The sequence below is a fragment of the Fistularia commersonii genome, chromosome 1, assembly GCF_037954325.1.
Source record: "Fistularia commersonii isolate RoL2024-O1a breed Wild chromosome 1, RoL_Fcom_v1.0, whole genome shotgun sequence".
In the NCBI taxonomy this organism is placed as follows: domain Eukaryota; kingdom Metazoa; phylum Chordata; class Actinopteri; order Syngnathiformes; family Fistulariidae; genus Fistularia; species Fistularia commersonii.
Window position 1 is genome coordinate 26,998,950 of NC_141284.1, and position 12,464 is coordinate 27,011,413.

Below are 12,464 nucleotides of genomic sequence, written 5' to 3' on the forward strand. Positions count from 1 at the left end.
TCAAACACACAGTGGCGAAAATTTATTGAAAAAAAAATCTTCCTCTAGATATAACAATGAATGTTTTCATGGGAAAACAAGTTTTGCTTAAAAACTGAATATGGAACAAGCAAAGGTCAATACCATACAATATATAACTTAAAATTGCACACATGCAAAATTGAAATTCATTAAAAAAAAAACACATCAATGGCATTAATTTCTGAAATAAAGATTAAATAAAAATTGTATGCCTCTTTTTATTTGCAGCCTTCTGAAGGCTAATAATAAATGTAAAAATAAAAACAATAATAAACCGATAAAGTAATAATAATAATATACTTCAATGAACGTGAAATTATTCAAGGCTATGTCTTGGAGTAGCAAGAAAAAGCGCATAAAGAAAAGTAATTATAGTTATAGCTCAGTTTGCTACACACTGATCTTTTTTTTGCTATAAGCATGGTGCAAGTATTAGCATATTAGCATTAGCATTAGCATTTTGACACCTATGCTCACATGTGTCAAACTCCAGGCCCGCGGGCCAAATGTGGCCCGCCACGTCGAGAACGGCTTAAATGGTCCGATTGTCTTCAAATAAACAAGTCAAACACGTTCATTGACCGTAAACTACATTTCACATAATCCATGCTGATCATGTGACGTACATGATTCCAAACATGGAGCTAAGTATGCTAACCTTAGCCTTCCAGAAAAACAACTAATTGTCCAAGAATTAAAAACCAAACTACGGAGGCAGCAGAATGTTCACGGAAACCGCACCCAAAAACACCTCAGCAGTAAAAGCTAGCTTTGTTACAGAGCAACTAATACATATATTTTCTTTTTACATCTATGCCAATGCATATGTAACATTTTGGATTTGAATGAGTCATACATTCAGAGTTATTTAACATTGAGGAGTTGTTACAAGCACTTGTTGAAATTGACATCGATGTGTATACACTGCAATCTAATGTTGGGATGCCGTCGCATGAGAGACGTGAAGTGTGGGAAATGTAGTTTATGGTCATTACACAAGTTTGAGTTACTTATTTTAGGACATTCTTGCGAGCAAAATTTGGCCCGCGGGCCTTGAGTTTGACACATGTGGTCTAGAGTAGACCCGGGTATTTAACGGCCCATATTGAATTTAGAAACTCCTTATTTTTTCCTTTTTGTTTTTTTTGTATGGATGAATCCATACAAAATAATGACGGTACATACAGTATATGATCATTAATGATTTTGAAGTTCAATTAAAATGCCCAAAAATGTAAATATATAAATTGGAATTTTCATTCAATATTTTCAATCCATATTGAATTTAGAAACTCTTTTTTTTTCTCCTTTTTGTTTAATTTTGTATTTAATTTTGTATAGATGAATACATACAAAATAATGTCGGTACATTTATGTGATCAGTAATGATTTTAACGTTGAAATAAAACGCCCCAAAATTGAAATATAGAAATTGCAATTTTCATTAATCCATATATGAAAATAGACACTCCTTTTTTTCATTTTTGTTTAATTTTGTATGGATGAATACATACAAAATAATGACGGTACATACAGTATATGATCATTAATGATTTTGAAGTTCAAATAAAATGCCCCAAAATGTAAAGATTTAAATTGCAATTTTCTTTCAAAATTTTCAATCCATATTGAATATAGAAACTCCTTTTTTTAATTTTTGTTTAATTTTGTATTTAATTTTGTACGGATAAATACATATAAAATAATGTTGGTACATCTATACAACATAAATGATTTTGAAGTTGAAGTAAAATGCTAAAAAATTTTAAGATTCAAATTGCAAATTTCATTCAATATTTTCAATCCATATTGAATTTAGAAACTTCTATTTCCTTTATGTTTCATTTTGTACTTAATTTTGTATGGATGAATAAATGCCAAACAATGTCAGTACATTTATGTGACATTAATGATTTTAAAGTTGAATTAAAATGCCAAAAAATTTAAATTTTTAAATTGCAAATTTCATTCAATATTTTCAATCCATATTGAATTTAGAAACTCCTTATTTTTTCCTTTTTGTTTATTTTGTACGGATGCATACATACAAAATCATGTCACTACATTTATATGATCATTCATGATTTTAAAGTTCAAAAAAATGCCCAAAAATGTAAATATTTAAATAACAATTTTCATTCAATATTTTCAACCCATATTGAATTTAGAAACTTCTTCTTTTTGTAATTTTGTATGGATGAATACATGCCAAACAATGACATTAATGATTTTAAAGTTGAATTAAAATAACAAAAAATTGAAATATTTAAATTGCGATTTTTATTTTGTCCAATTTTTATGATACCTAGTTGGTTCTGCGCATAAAAATTAAATAAGAAATGTGTCCCGCCAGCTAAAATAATTGCCCACCTCTGGTCTAGAGGAAGACCAAAGAGCAGATCTATGGATGCCGTGCAGAGGACATGAAGTTAGTTTATTCTTTCACGGGTGGTGATAGCAGTTACGGGTTTTGACATAAGTCTGAGTTCAACAAACATCTTTGTGGCATTTAAATGAACAGGGAGCTGTTAGTATCACCATGGCAACCTTCAACTGCAGCCTACCGGTTGATTCAGACCGGCCGACCAGACCTTTTCCACGTTTATTAACATTTATGCCAATCTAACCTCTACTTTTACTCAAACCCATCTTAATCTCCGGTAAACAATTTTTTGCCGTTCTTTGTGAAAATATAGTTTGCTGTTGGTGTTGCATTCTTCCGTGATGGCCTTTCCATGTCGAGAGCTGGAAAAAAAGAAAATGGCACCACCTGCAGTGAAAGAAATGGTTTGTTTCGTAATCACAAGAAACACCGGTTTCCATTTTATGCGCAAGGCGACTTATAAATCAGACTTTCTTTTCTGTTTCCCAGTGTTTCTGCGGTCTAACTTTGGTTCCTCTGTACAAGCAGCTGTTACAAGCTGTGTTTGAACCGGCATAAAAAACAACCCTGCCCTATTTTCTATGAAATGATCGCTCCAAGTTGACACTCTTGCACTCGCCCAGAAAAAGCTGAGAAAATCCTTGCGTCTCGCAGGTAAGATGATAAAAATAATTAAGCAATCGTTGCGTAAGCCGACGATTATAATGCAAATTGAGATTCCGCCCACAGAAAGCACTCGCAAGAAGTGTAATGTTCACTTGTTGTCCACACGCCGCACCTTGCAAGTGGTGCCGGATAAAATCCGTCCTGATTATTAAATATCCACGTGTGTTATACATTCATTGACATTGTGTGTCTGAATAAATGCTGGAAATAAAGTGAGGGATTATTTAGAGGGCTTTTGCTATTATTGATGCACATGCAGAATGTGTGTGCTTGGAACAACATATTTCTCACACACTTGCAGATTTCTATTTATATTCATATTTATTTTGCTTTTTTTAATTTTTTTTGTGTTTAGAACTGTTATGCTGCTGTGACAAAGGAATTCTCGCGATGGCGATCGATAAAGTTTCAAGTTTATCTGATATAAAACATAAATTTAAATTCAACATCTTGCCGATTCCTGCTTAAACTGTCAGGAGGATTTTTTTTAATGCCGACTGCCAATTTACTCATGGCGTTTTTCCATGATTTGGAAATAAAACAAGTCAATTTGCAAAGCAAATTAAAATTAAATGTACTCAGTGGACAAAAAAAAGCTTTTGATTTTTTCTTTTTTTTTTTTTTAGCCTGGCAAATCCCCAGTGTTAAGAGTCACACAGTAAATCAGAATCACAATCAGAATACTTTATTGATAACTTTCATTGGAAGCAGTTCCTACTTCACAGTCAAGTGGGGAGGAATCAAAATAGAGCTCTACATAAAAATAAAAGAATATAGTGCTAATAATAATATCAATAATAATAATAATAATAATAATAATGAAATAATAATAATGAAAATTATTATTATTATTATTATTATAAGAATAATAAAAGAGAACAGTCACGATTGTAAGGTATGCAAAAAATACAAACATAGAAAAATAAGAAAATATTAAAAAAATGAAAATATAAAAAATATTAAAATTTAAAAATGTTAAAATAAAAAATAAAAATATAAAGATATTAACATAAAAAATAAATACATAAAAAATATAAAGATATAAAAACATTAAAAAATTAAAAAAATAAAATGTGAAAATATAAAAATAAAAAATGAAAATAGAAATTTAAAGATATAAAAACATCAATAAAATAAAAAAATATGAAAATATAAAAATGTAAAAATATAAAACATAAAAATATAAAATATATAGATGTAAAAACATAAAAAAAATGAAAATATAAAAATTGTAAAAATAAAAAATTATAAAAATCTAAAAATAAAGAAATATGAAAAAATTGTTCATTATCTTTTAAACAATATAACTGTTTATACCGTATTTCCACGACCAGTAGGCGCACTGTACTAAAAGGCGCAGTCTCAGTTATGTGTGCCATTATTGTATCTAACACACACATAGGCACACCTGATTTTAGGGTGTGCATTTTATATACAATCCACGCCCACGCTTCCCCCTATTGCGTTCTCATGGTGTCCTCTATTATGTCCGCCTTACACAGCAACAACAACAACACACACACACACACACAAGCATACAAGTGTGCATTTTTAAAAATAGAGCGGGAGCTAAACTGAGTTTGGTATTCACATGTTTTTTACCGGTAATCGTCATCAATCAAACCCATGGAAGTCCTCATCCTCTGTTTCTGATTTGAACAGCTGCGCCAAATCTCCATCAAACATGCCAGGTTCACTTTCTTCACTCTCAGAGTCACTTTCCGTGCCGCGCGGTTCCTCGGAAATGATGCCGGCCTTTGCGAAAGCTCCAACAACAGCTCCGGGATGCCAAAAATGAGCGGCACCTCGTCTATGTCGGCGATGTGTTCGGGGTTGTTAAAACGATGATTTATCTGCATAACGCACATACCCGTTCTTTTATATACAATAAACGCCAACACTTCCCCCTTTAACGTTCCCGTGGTATTCTCTACTTCGTTCGCCTTGCAACAACAACGCACACAGGGCGCACCGTTTTATGTGCGCCTTATAGTCGGGAAATTACGGTAATGTTATATACCTCTCCTCTGGTCATCCACAGGCAACTACGGCGAGAGCGGCATGGAGGTGTTCAAGGATTTGGCCTCGCAGGAAGGCCTCTGCCTCTCCCACTCTGACAAGATCTACAGCAACGCCGGGGAGAAGCAGTTTGACAGGCTGCTGCGGAAGCTGCGGGAGCGTCTGCCCAAAGCCAGGGTTGTGGTGTGTTTCTGTGAGGGCATGACAGTCCGAGGGCTGCTGATGGCCATGAGGCGGCTCGGAGTAGCCGGAGAGTTCCTTCTAATTGGCAGGTTTGTCCGGATCTGTCCGTCACGCTTGTCGGTCAAGACACAAACACACGCTTTTCCACTTTTTTTATCGATCTACAAACTTCTTTCAACTCTTAGCTCGGATACACCGCAAACTAATTGGCCTTTTCGAGCAAATCCACGCACATAAAATGTAAAATCATTTTCCTCTTGTCTTCAATCGAGTTCTAAAATAAAGGGTACTGTTTGGGAATACAAGATGCGATAAAGGAGCCGAAAAATAAAAAATGGCAATTGTAAATTATCAGTAAAAATAAAGTTTCAGGTTGAAATGCGAAGAAAGAAAGTAGGGAAAGGGAAAGCGTATCGTTTTCGAGTGTAGAATTAAAGAGAACATGGTCATATATTTACAGCTGAATAATACAAATTTGCAAAATTTAAATGTTTTTCATTAGAGAAAAGAGACCGTATGGTCTCTGCTGCATCTGGAAAATTAAAAAATCAATAATAATAATAAAAACAGAATGGAAATGAAGATAATTAAAAGGATTAAAAAGTCAATGGTCAGAGGTTGAGGCCTCTAATGAGAATCTTATTTACTGTATGGCTCATCATAGGTATGATTAAAAATGTATTTGAAGAAATATTCAGCCAATGTAATGGAATAAAAAAACCTGGGTGTTTTATACAGTGGATTTAAAAATAACAGGCTGGAGAAAAAAAACGAAAAAGTAATTTTCTAATGTATTTTTTGTTTTAAAATTTAAAAACAAAATTATTTTTTGGATGAAAAAACGTCTAGTGCTTTTGTCAAAATCTTTTCTTTCTTCTATAAAAAACACAAAAACTATTGGAAAAAAAAACGGTTAAAACTAAATAGACTGATTTAATAACCAGAATAGCCTTGTAAATATTATATCCCCTCTTAAACATGCTACCAATCCATTTTCTAATAAATTCTAGTGGCAAATTTTCCCACTATAACAAGATTGTCTCTTTTAACTCAACAATATTTTTAGGGTGTAATTTCATCAATTTTTTTTTTAGTATTCATTTTTCATATTAATTTGTCATGTTCTTTTTTTTTAGAGCAAAAGTTAATCATAGATGAAGATTTTTATAATTTACCTGTTTACCTCCTTTACACTAAAACAAAGGAGCAATTTGGACTTTGTGTTACTTCTAGCAAATGATTTTACTGATTTACAGACATATGAACCCGACACAGTAGCTTAAGTGCCGCTCAACTGGTGAACTCGGGCTTAAATTCTTGTCAAAATCTTGTCGTCGTGGCAACCACACTTGAATTTCGTCACTTGCGTACGCTTCGAAACAAAACTCAAAGAAAGAGAAAAGGAAACGATGAAGGTGGAAGACTTGGAATGCATTGAAAGGCATGATATATGTTGGAAAATGTGGAAAAATGTAGAGAAGTATGTTAAACTGGAGCAGGACATGTATGCTCGCTGTGAGACAGTGGCACGGTGTGCTGTAGGGGTAACAGAGAAGTTCAAGGGGGAGGTGGGACTCCATCAGGGATCAGCTCTGAGCCCCTTCTTGTTCGCAGTGGCGGTGGACAGGCTGACAGTTGAGGTTCGACAGGAATCTCCATGGACCATGATGTTTGCAGATGACATTGTGATCTGTAGTGAGAGCAGACAACAGGTGGAGGAAAGTCTATAGAGGTGGAGGTATGCTCTGGAAAGGAGAGGAATGAAAGTTAGTCACAGCAAGACAGAATATATGTGTGTGAAAGAGAATACGTTGCTGTGAGAGAGGAGGATACAGAGATCAGGCTTACATGGAGAAAGTTGATTCGCTGTGGCGAAAAGCCAAAAGAAGAAGAAGAAGACACTTACCTTTACACTTACAAACAACTATAGTGTGTTGCCAATGAAATCCACATAGTGCTGCAGAGAAACTTTTATTTTATTTATCTAATGGACACATTTTGAACATTTCGACGTTTGACTTTTTATTGTTAGCCGTTTTTTTCTCCACAAATTAGGCAAACTGGTTGGCCGCTCTTGTCAGAAGTAAACGCAAACGAATCTGCCCAGGCGTCATTAAATGTTCTGTTTTCTTCAGATATTTTTCTTTTTTTACATTTCTCAACAAATCTCAACAAGTGGACGGCATTTTGGCGGCTATACCAGGCTTCCGCAAGCGTGACGTTTTATTTTGAGCGTATTTTAATATTTCAAGATCACGATCTTCCGATTTAGAACTAAAATTAAAAAAAGGAACTAACGCAAATAAAATACACTTCAATTAAATATTTATAATTTATTTTCCCAAGCCACTCGGAGCCGGAGTGTAAGGATTTTTTTATTTTATTTCACTTTTTTTTTTTTTTTTGTTCAAGGATTAGCAAGTGAGGTTTTATTCAGACAAAAGAAAAAAATACAAACTATTCATTTGGGGATTTTTTTTGATGGTCTCTCGTGTCCAACCCTTTTTTTTTCACGCTATGTATGAAAAAAAAAACACGCCTCATATTATATCTATTTAATCTTTTATATTGCAGTTGTACACTGATGGCAGGTGGAAAGATCAATACAATATGTGTGATAAATAAGATAAAATGAGGATCAAATAGACGTCTAAATATCACAATAACATGAAAACCAAAAGTCATGTGTTCAAAGAAGCAAAGATTAAATCATAAAACATAATTGAACTCCAAAATAACCAGTTGGATTAAGACGTCCTATGATTTAACTAAGTTAAAAAAAACAGAATCGTAAATTTGAATATGCATAATGTTCGTGAAAAGAGAATGTAACTAAATTGATGAAACCGTTATTTAAATATGTGTCAGGTTACAGAGGATGGATAATAAAGAGAAATGTTTTTTTCCATTTGCTCTATAAATATTATTATTTATATTATATCTTTATATTTATATTAAACCTCCACATAACCATGTGGAAACATCTATAAACAATACAATATTGTGAATTTTGGGCCATTTTTTTTTTTTTTTTTTTTTTTGTGAGCTAAAGCTGCTTTCGAAAAATAACCTCCTTCCAAAAATCGTCGCTTTCGGAGGAACGGCTTTTTTCAGTTTGAGAGTAAACTTTCTGTCACCCCTTCCACTTGATTTTGCACGGCAGCTTAAACCTCCACGGAAGATAAAGAGGGCATGAGTTTGGTGGAGGGAGGAGGAGGAGGAGGAGGAGGCGTTTTTATTTTTATTTTTTATTTTTTTCCTTTCTGGGTCAAGGTGACTCCGACATCAGGGTTTTTTTGTTTTTTTTCTTCCCAAAAAAAAAGAGATGCAGCGGGTGAGCGTGCACGACGAGGTGCAGGTCACCGTCCGTCGTCGCCTCATAGCTTTGGAATAACGATAAAGATAAAACGGTTTGGTGGTTTGATTCTGTTTCTCGTGGGATGAACGACTAAATATGAGGCTTTACGTTCCTGCCGTGCAGCACTGGTGCGTTCAGGCGTCATAGCTGTGGGCTGTTGGCACGCCAGGCGTTGGACAATGATGAGGAGGTGTGTGTGTGCGTGTGAGTGTGTGTGTGTGTGTGTGTGTGTGTGTGCGTGTGTGAGCAGATGGCCAGGTGGTGTTGACGCTGTCACATCGGACAACCAGGTCCGTCCTCTTCCAGGCGGCGGCGGAGCCTAAAGAGCCGTTGGTTTTAAAATCAAATGTTGCATTTCGAAGGTTGTCGCCCCACAAATTTATTGGATTTGTGGATTTTTCGGTTTCCCTCCCTTGAATATGACCCGTCGCTGTTTGTCCACTTGTCAGCTTTATTATTGTTTATGCAAAGCCAGAAGCCGAGGGTCTGGCCTGGTAACAGTTTTCTTTGCATATTTTATGAAGTATTTTCAATCCATATTGAATTTAGAAACTCCTTATTTTTTCCTTTTTAATTTTGTATGGCTTATTACGTACAAAATTATGTTGGCACATTTGTATGATCATGAATGATTTTAACACTGAATAAAATGCAAAAATTTTAAATATTTAAATTGACATTTTCAGTCGATATAATCAATCCATATTGAATTTATAAACTCCTTATTTTTTCCTTTTTAATTTTCAATGGCTTATTACGTACACAATTATGTTGGCACATTTGTATGATCATGAATGATTTTAACACTGAATAAAATGCAAAAATTTTAAATATTTAAATTGACATTTTCAGTCGATATAATCAATCCATATTGAATTTATAAACTCCTTATTTTTTCCTTTTTGTTTCATTTTCTATGGATGATTACAAACAAAATAATGTTGGTATATTTATATGATCATTATTGATTTTAATGTTCAAATAAAATGCCAAAAAATTTGAATAGTTAAATTGCAATTTTGAGTCAATATTTTCAATCCACATAGAATTTAGATACTCCTTCTTTTTTCCTTTTGTTTCATTTTCTATGGACGATTACAAACAAAATAATGTCGGTACATTTATATGATCATTTGTGATTTTAACATTAAAAAAATATGGCAAAAATTTAAATATTTTAATTGCAATTTTCTTTTGCAATTCTTTTCCTTCTTTTTCCCTTTTGTTTAACTTTGTATGGAAGATTATATACAAAATAATGTCCTTACATTTACATGATCATTGATTTTAAAGTTGAAATAAAATGCCAAAAACTGGGTATCATGCAAATTGCAATTTGCTTTTCAATTTTCATGATACCCAGTTGTCCCGTGCATAGAATTTTAATAAGAAATATAGCCAGCCAGCCAAAATAATTGCCCATAATTGGTAATTGGTCTAGAGGCTCATTTCAACCGTCAGTTTGTCTAGGATGAGTAAGACAAGGGTCTGCAAACCAAGGAATTCTAGAAATGCACCTTTTCTTGGAGGACATCAGCCTGTTGGCCGCGATTCTCTGAAGAATGACGAGGAGATAAAGCGTTTTCTCTTCATGGAGTGTCATTTTATGTCCTGCTGCTTAGCTTAGCTTAGCTTCGCTTAGCTTAGCTTAGCACAATGTATGTCGATCCACAGGATCAGCAGCCAGCGCCGAAAGTTAACACTTTATTTAATTTCCTTTAAATCCCAAATATTGTGCAATGTTTTGATCCCCCATCATTTTATTGTCGCTATTTGCTAACCTTCCACTGCTAGTGCTATCACCAAAAGATTCGAAGGATATTTCGGTTTTTTTGCACATTTCAACTTGATTCCATTATTTATTTATTTTTCAAAAATATATATGAATTTACTTTTAACACATTTATTCTCAGATATTTTTTTTCCTTATTTCCACATTTTAATACAACCACTGCTACTACAACCGCTGCTCCTGCTGGTACTAGTACTACTACTAATATTTATGTTTCATGTTGATAATTATAATGATTACAATACCAACTATCATAATATAATAATGAAAAAATGAGCAATAATAAAAATATGACTTATATTTACAATATTAATAATATTAATAAATGAATAAATAATGTACATAATAATAATAAAATAAATAATAATATTATTAGAAGAATACTAATAACAATAACAATGATAATCATACTTATTTTTCATATTTAATATTATTAAATATTTTAATATGACATGACAAACATGAAATGGAGTATTCATGTGTCTCTTGGTGGCCCCTGCTGGCCTGAAGCCCCTGGGCTCTCACCCAAAGCCATACATGGATAATCTGGCCCAGATTAGAAGAGAGCACCCTAATTGGGATAGAAATTTAGCATCATGGGATGGAGGTGCACTCAGAATAACTCTGTTGACCTGCAGTTAGCCCCCCCACTAACCCAGATAAGCAGTTTATCCACTTATTTGTTCAAGGTTTTCCTCAAAATCACTCACTTTTCATGCATTCATTTAAACAAAAAATTGCATTGCTAAATGTTTCCCTACTGCTATCACTTTTTTTGCAACCGCACCTGAGCACACCTGTGACTTTAAAAAACCCTACAATATCTACCTGTCCTCTGTGACAAATTATTTGTTTGTTTGTTTTTTTTTACTTTTGCACTGTTGTTCTAAAAGTAACACAATTTCAATGCTCTTTATGTGTGAACATATGGCAGTATTGATAATAAGAATAAGAACAATTTTATTTATCCCGAAGAAATTGTTGTGCCAGAGTTTCAAGTAAAACATAACAATAATAAATAATAGTGGGAAATTGTATAAACCGTAAAAAAAAAAAATGTTATATATATGTTTATATGAGAACTATATGAGAACTATATTACATTACATTGCATTTGGCAGACGCTTTTATCCAAAGCGACTTACAATAGAGGACATAGGGACTGCAAATACACTTGCAAATACACGCAAATATATGAAAACTTTGATTGGAAAATCATCACCTCTTCTCTCTGCTGATGCAACCTTACGGTGACATCTTTTTTCAAAAATATATTGCTTTAAAAAAAATTAGGGGAACGCTTTAACAGCACAATGTAACTGCAAGTTGTGTGAAATCAAACTGTCACTTAGGAAGCAACACGGATTCATTTTGACTTGTTCTAAGGACATTATTTGTGTTTTTCTACTTTCTTTTTGCGTGGGAAAAACAGATTACAAGATTAAATATCGACGACGCTCACATTAGAAAAGAAAACATGTGGATCAGTTGTAAAGTTTTGCAGCAAATGGGATCAAAACAATCCAGCAGGGATGTTTGTTAAACATGAATTCCCTTGATATTCCTTGAATTATGAGTGAATGTGGGATTGAAAAAAAAATAAAAAAATCCTATATTCAGACAACTGAATATAAATATAATTTACTGAATATAAATATAATGTAAAAATATTTATTATGATATTTGAGCAAGTGCTGAAGATGATGTATCATATGACAGGAAATCTCACACTGTATGAATTATACTTCTCAAAAAACATAAAGGGTGTTTATTTTTTTTTAGCAGTGTATTTAATTCAATGACACAAAAAATTCCACCCCTGATTTTTTTTTATTTTTTTTCCTATTTTTTTGCAGGATTTGGAAAAAATCCATACATCAAAAACACGCTCCAAAAAGACGTTTTATTTTACATAGAACACAAAACACTTCTTGCATGCATGAAGTATTTGATAAGAATATTTCATTCATTCAGATTTCCCTTTATATTTTTTTGGAGCGGTGTGCATTTGTTCCAACGGCGGGACCTTGTTTGTGCGGATC

The 12,464-nt window shown here is 33.3% G+C and overlaps 1 protein-coding gene across 1 annotated transcript in view; it reads left to right on the forward strand.

Moving 5' to 3' along the window:
* Positions 1 to 12,464, forward strand: part of grm1b (glutamate receptor, metabotropic 1b) — a 35,034-nt gene that overhangs the window by 3,937 nt on the left and 18,633 nt on the right. Inside the window, exon 3 of the mRNA XM_086157567.1 lies at positions 5,112 to 5,361. Coding sequence (XP_086013693.1) covers positions 5,112 to 5,361 — 250 coding nt within the window. The remainder of the gene's footprint in view (positions 1 to 5,111; positions 5,362 to 12,464) is intronic.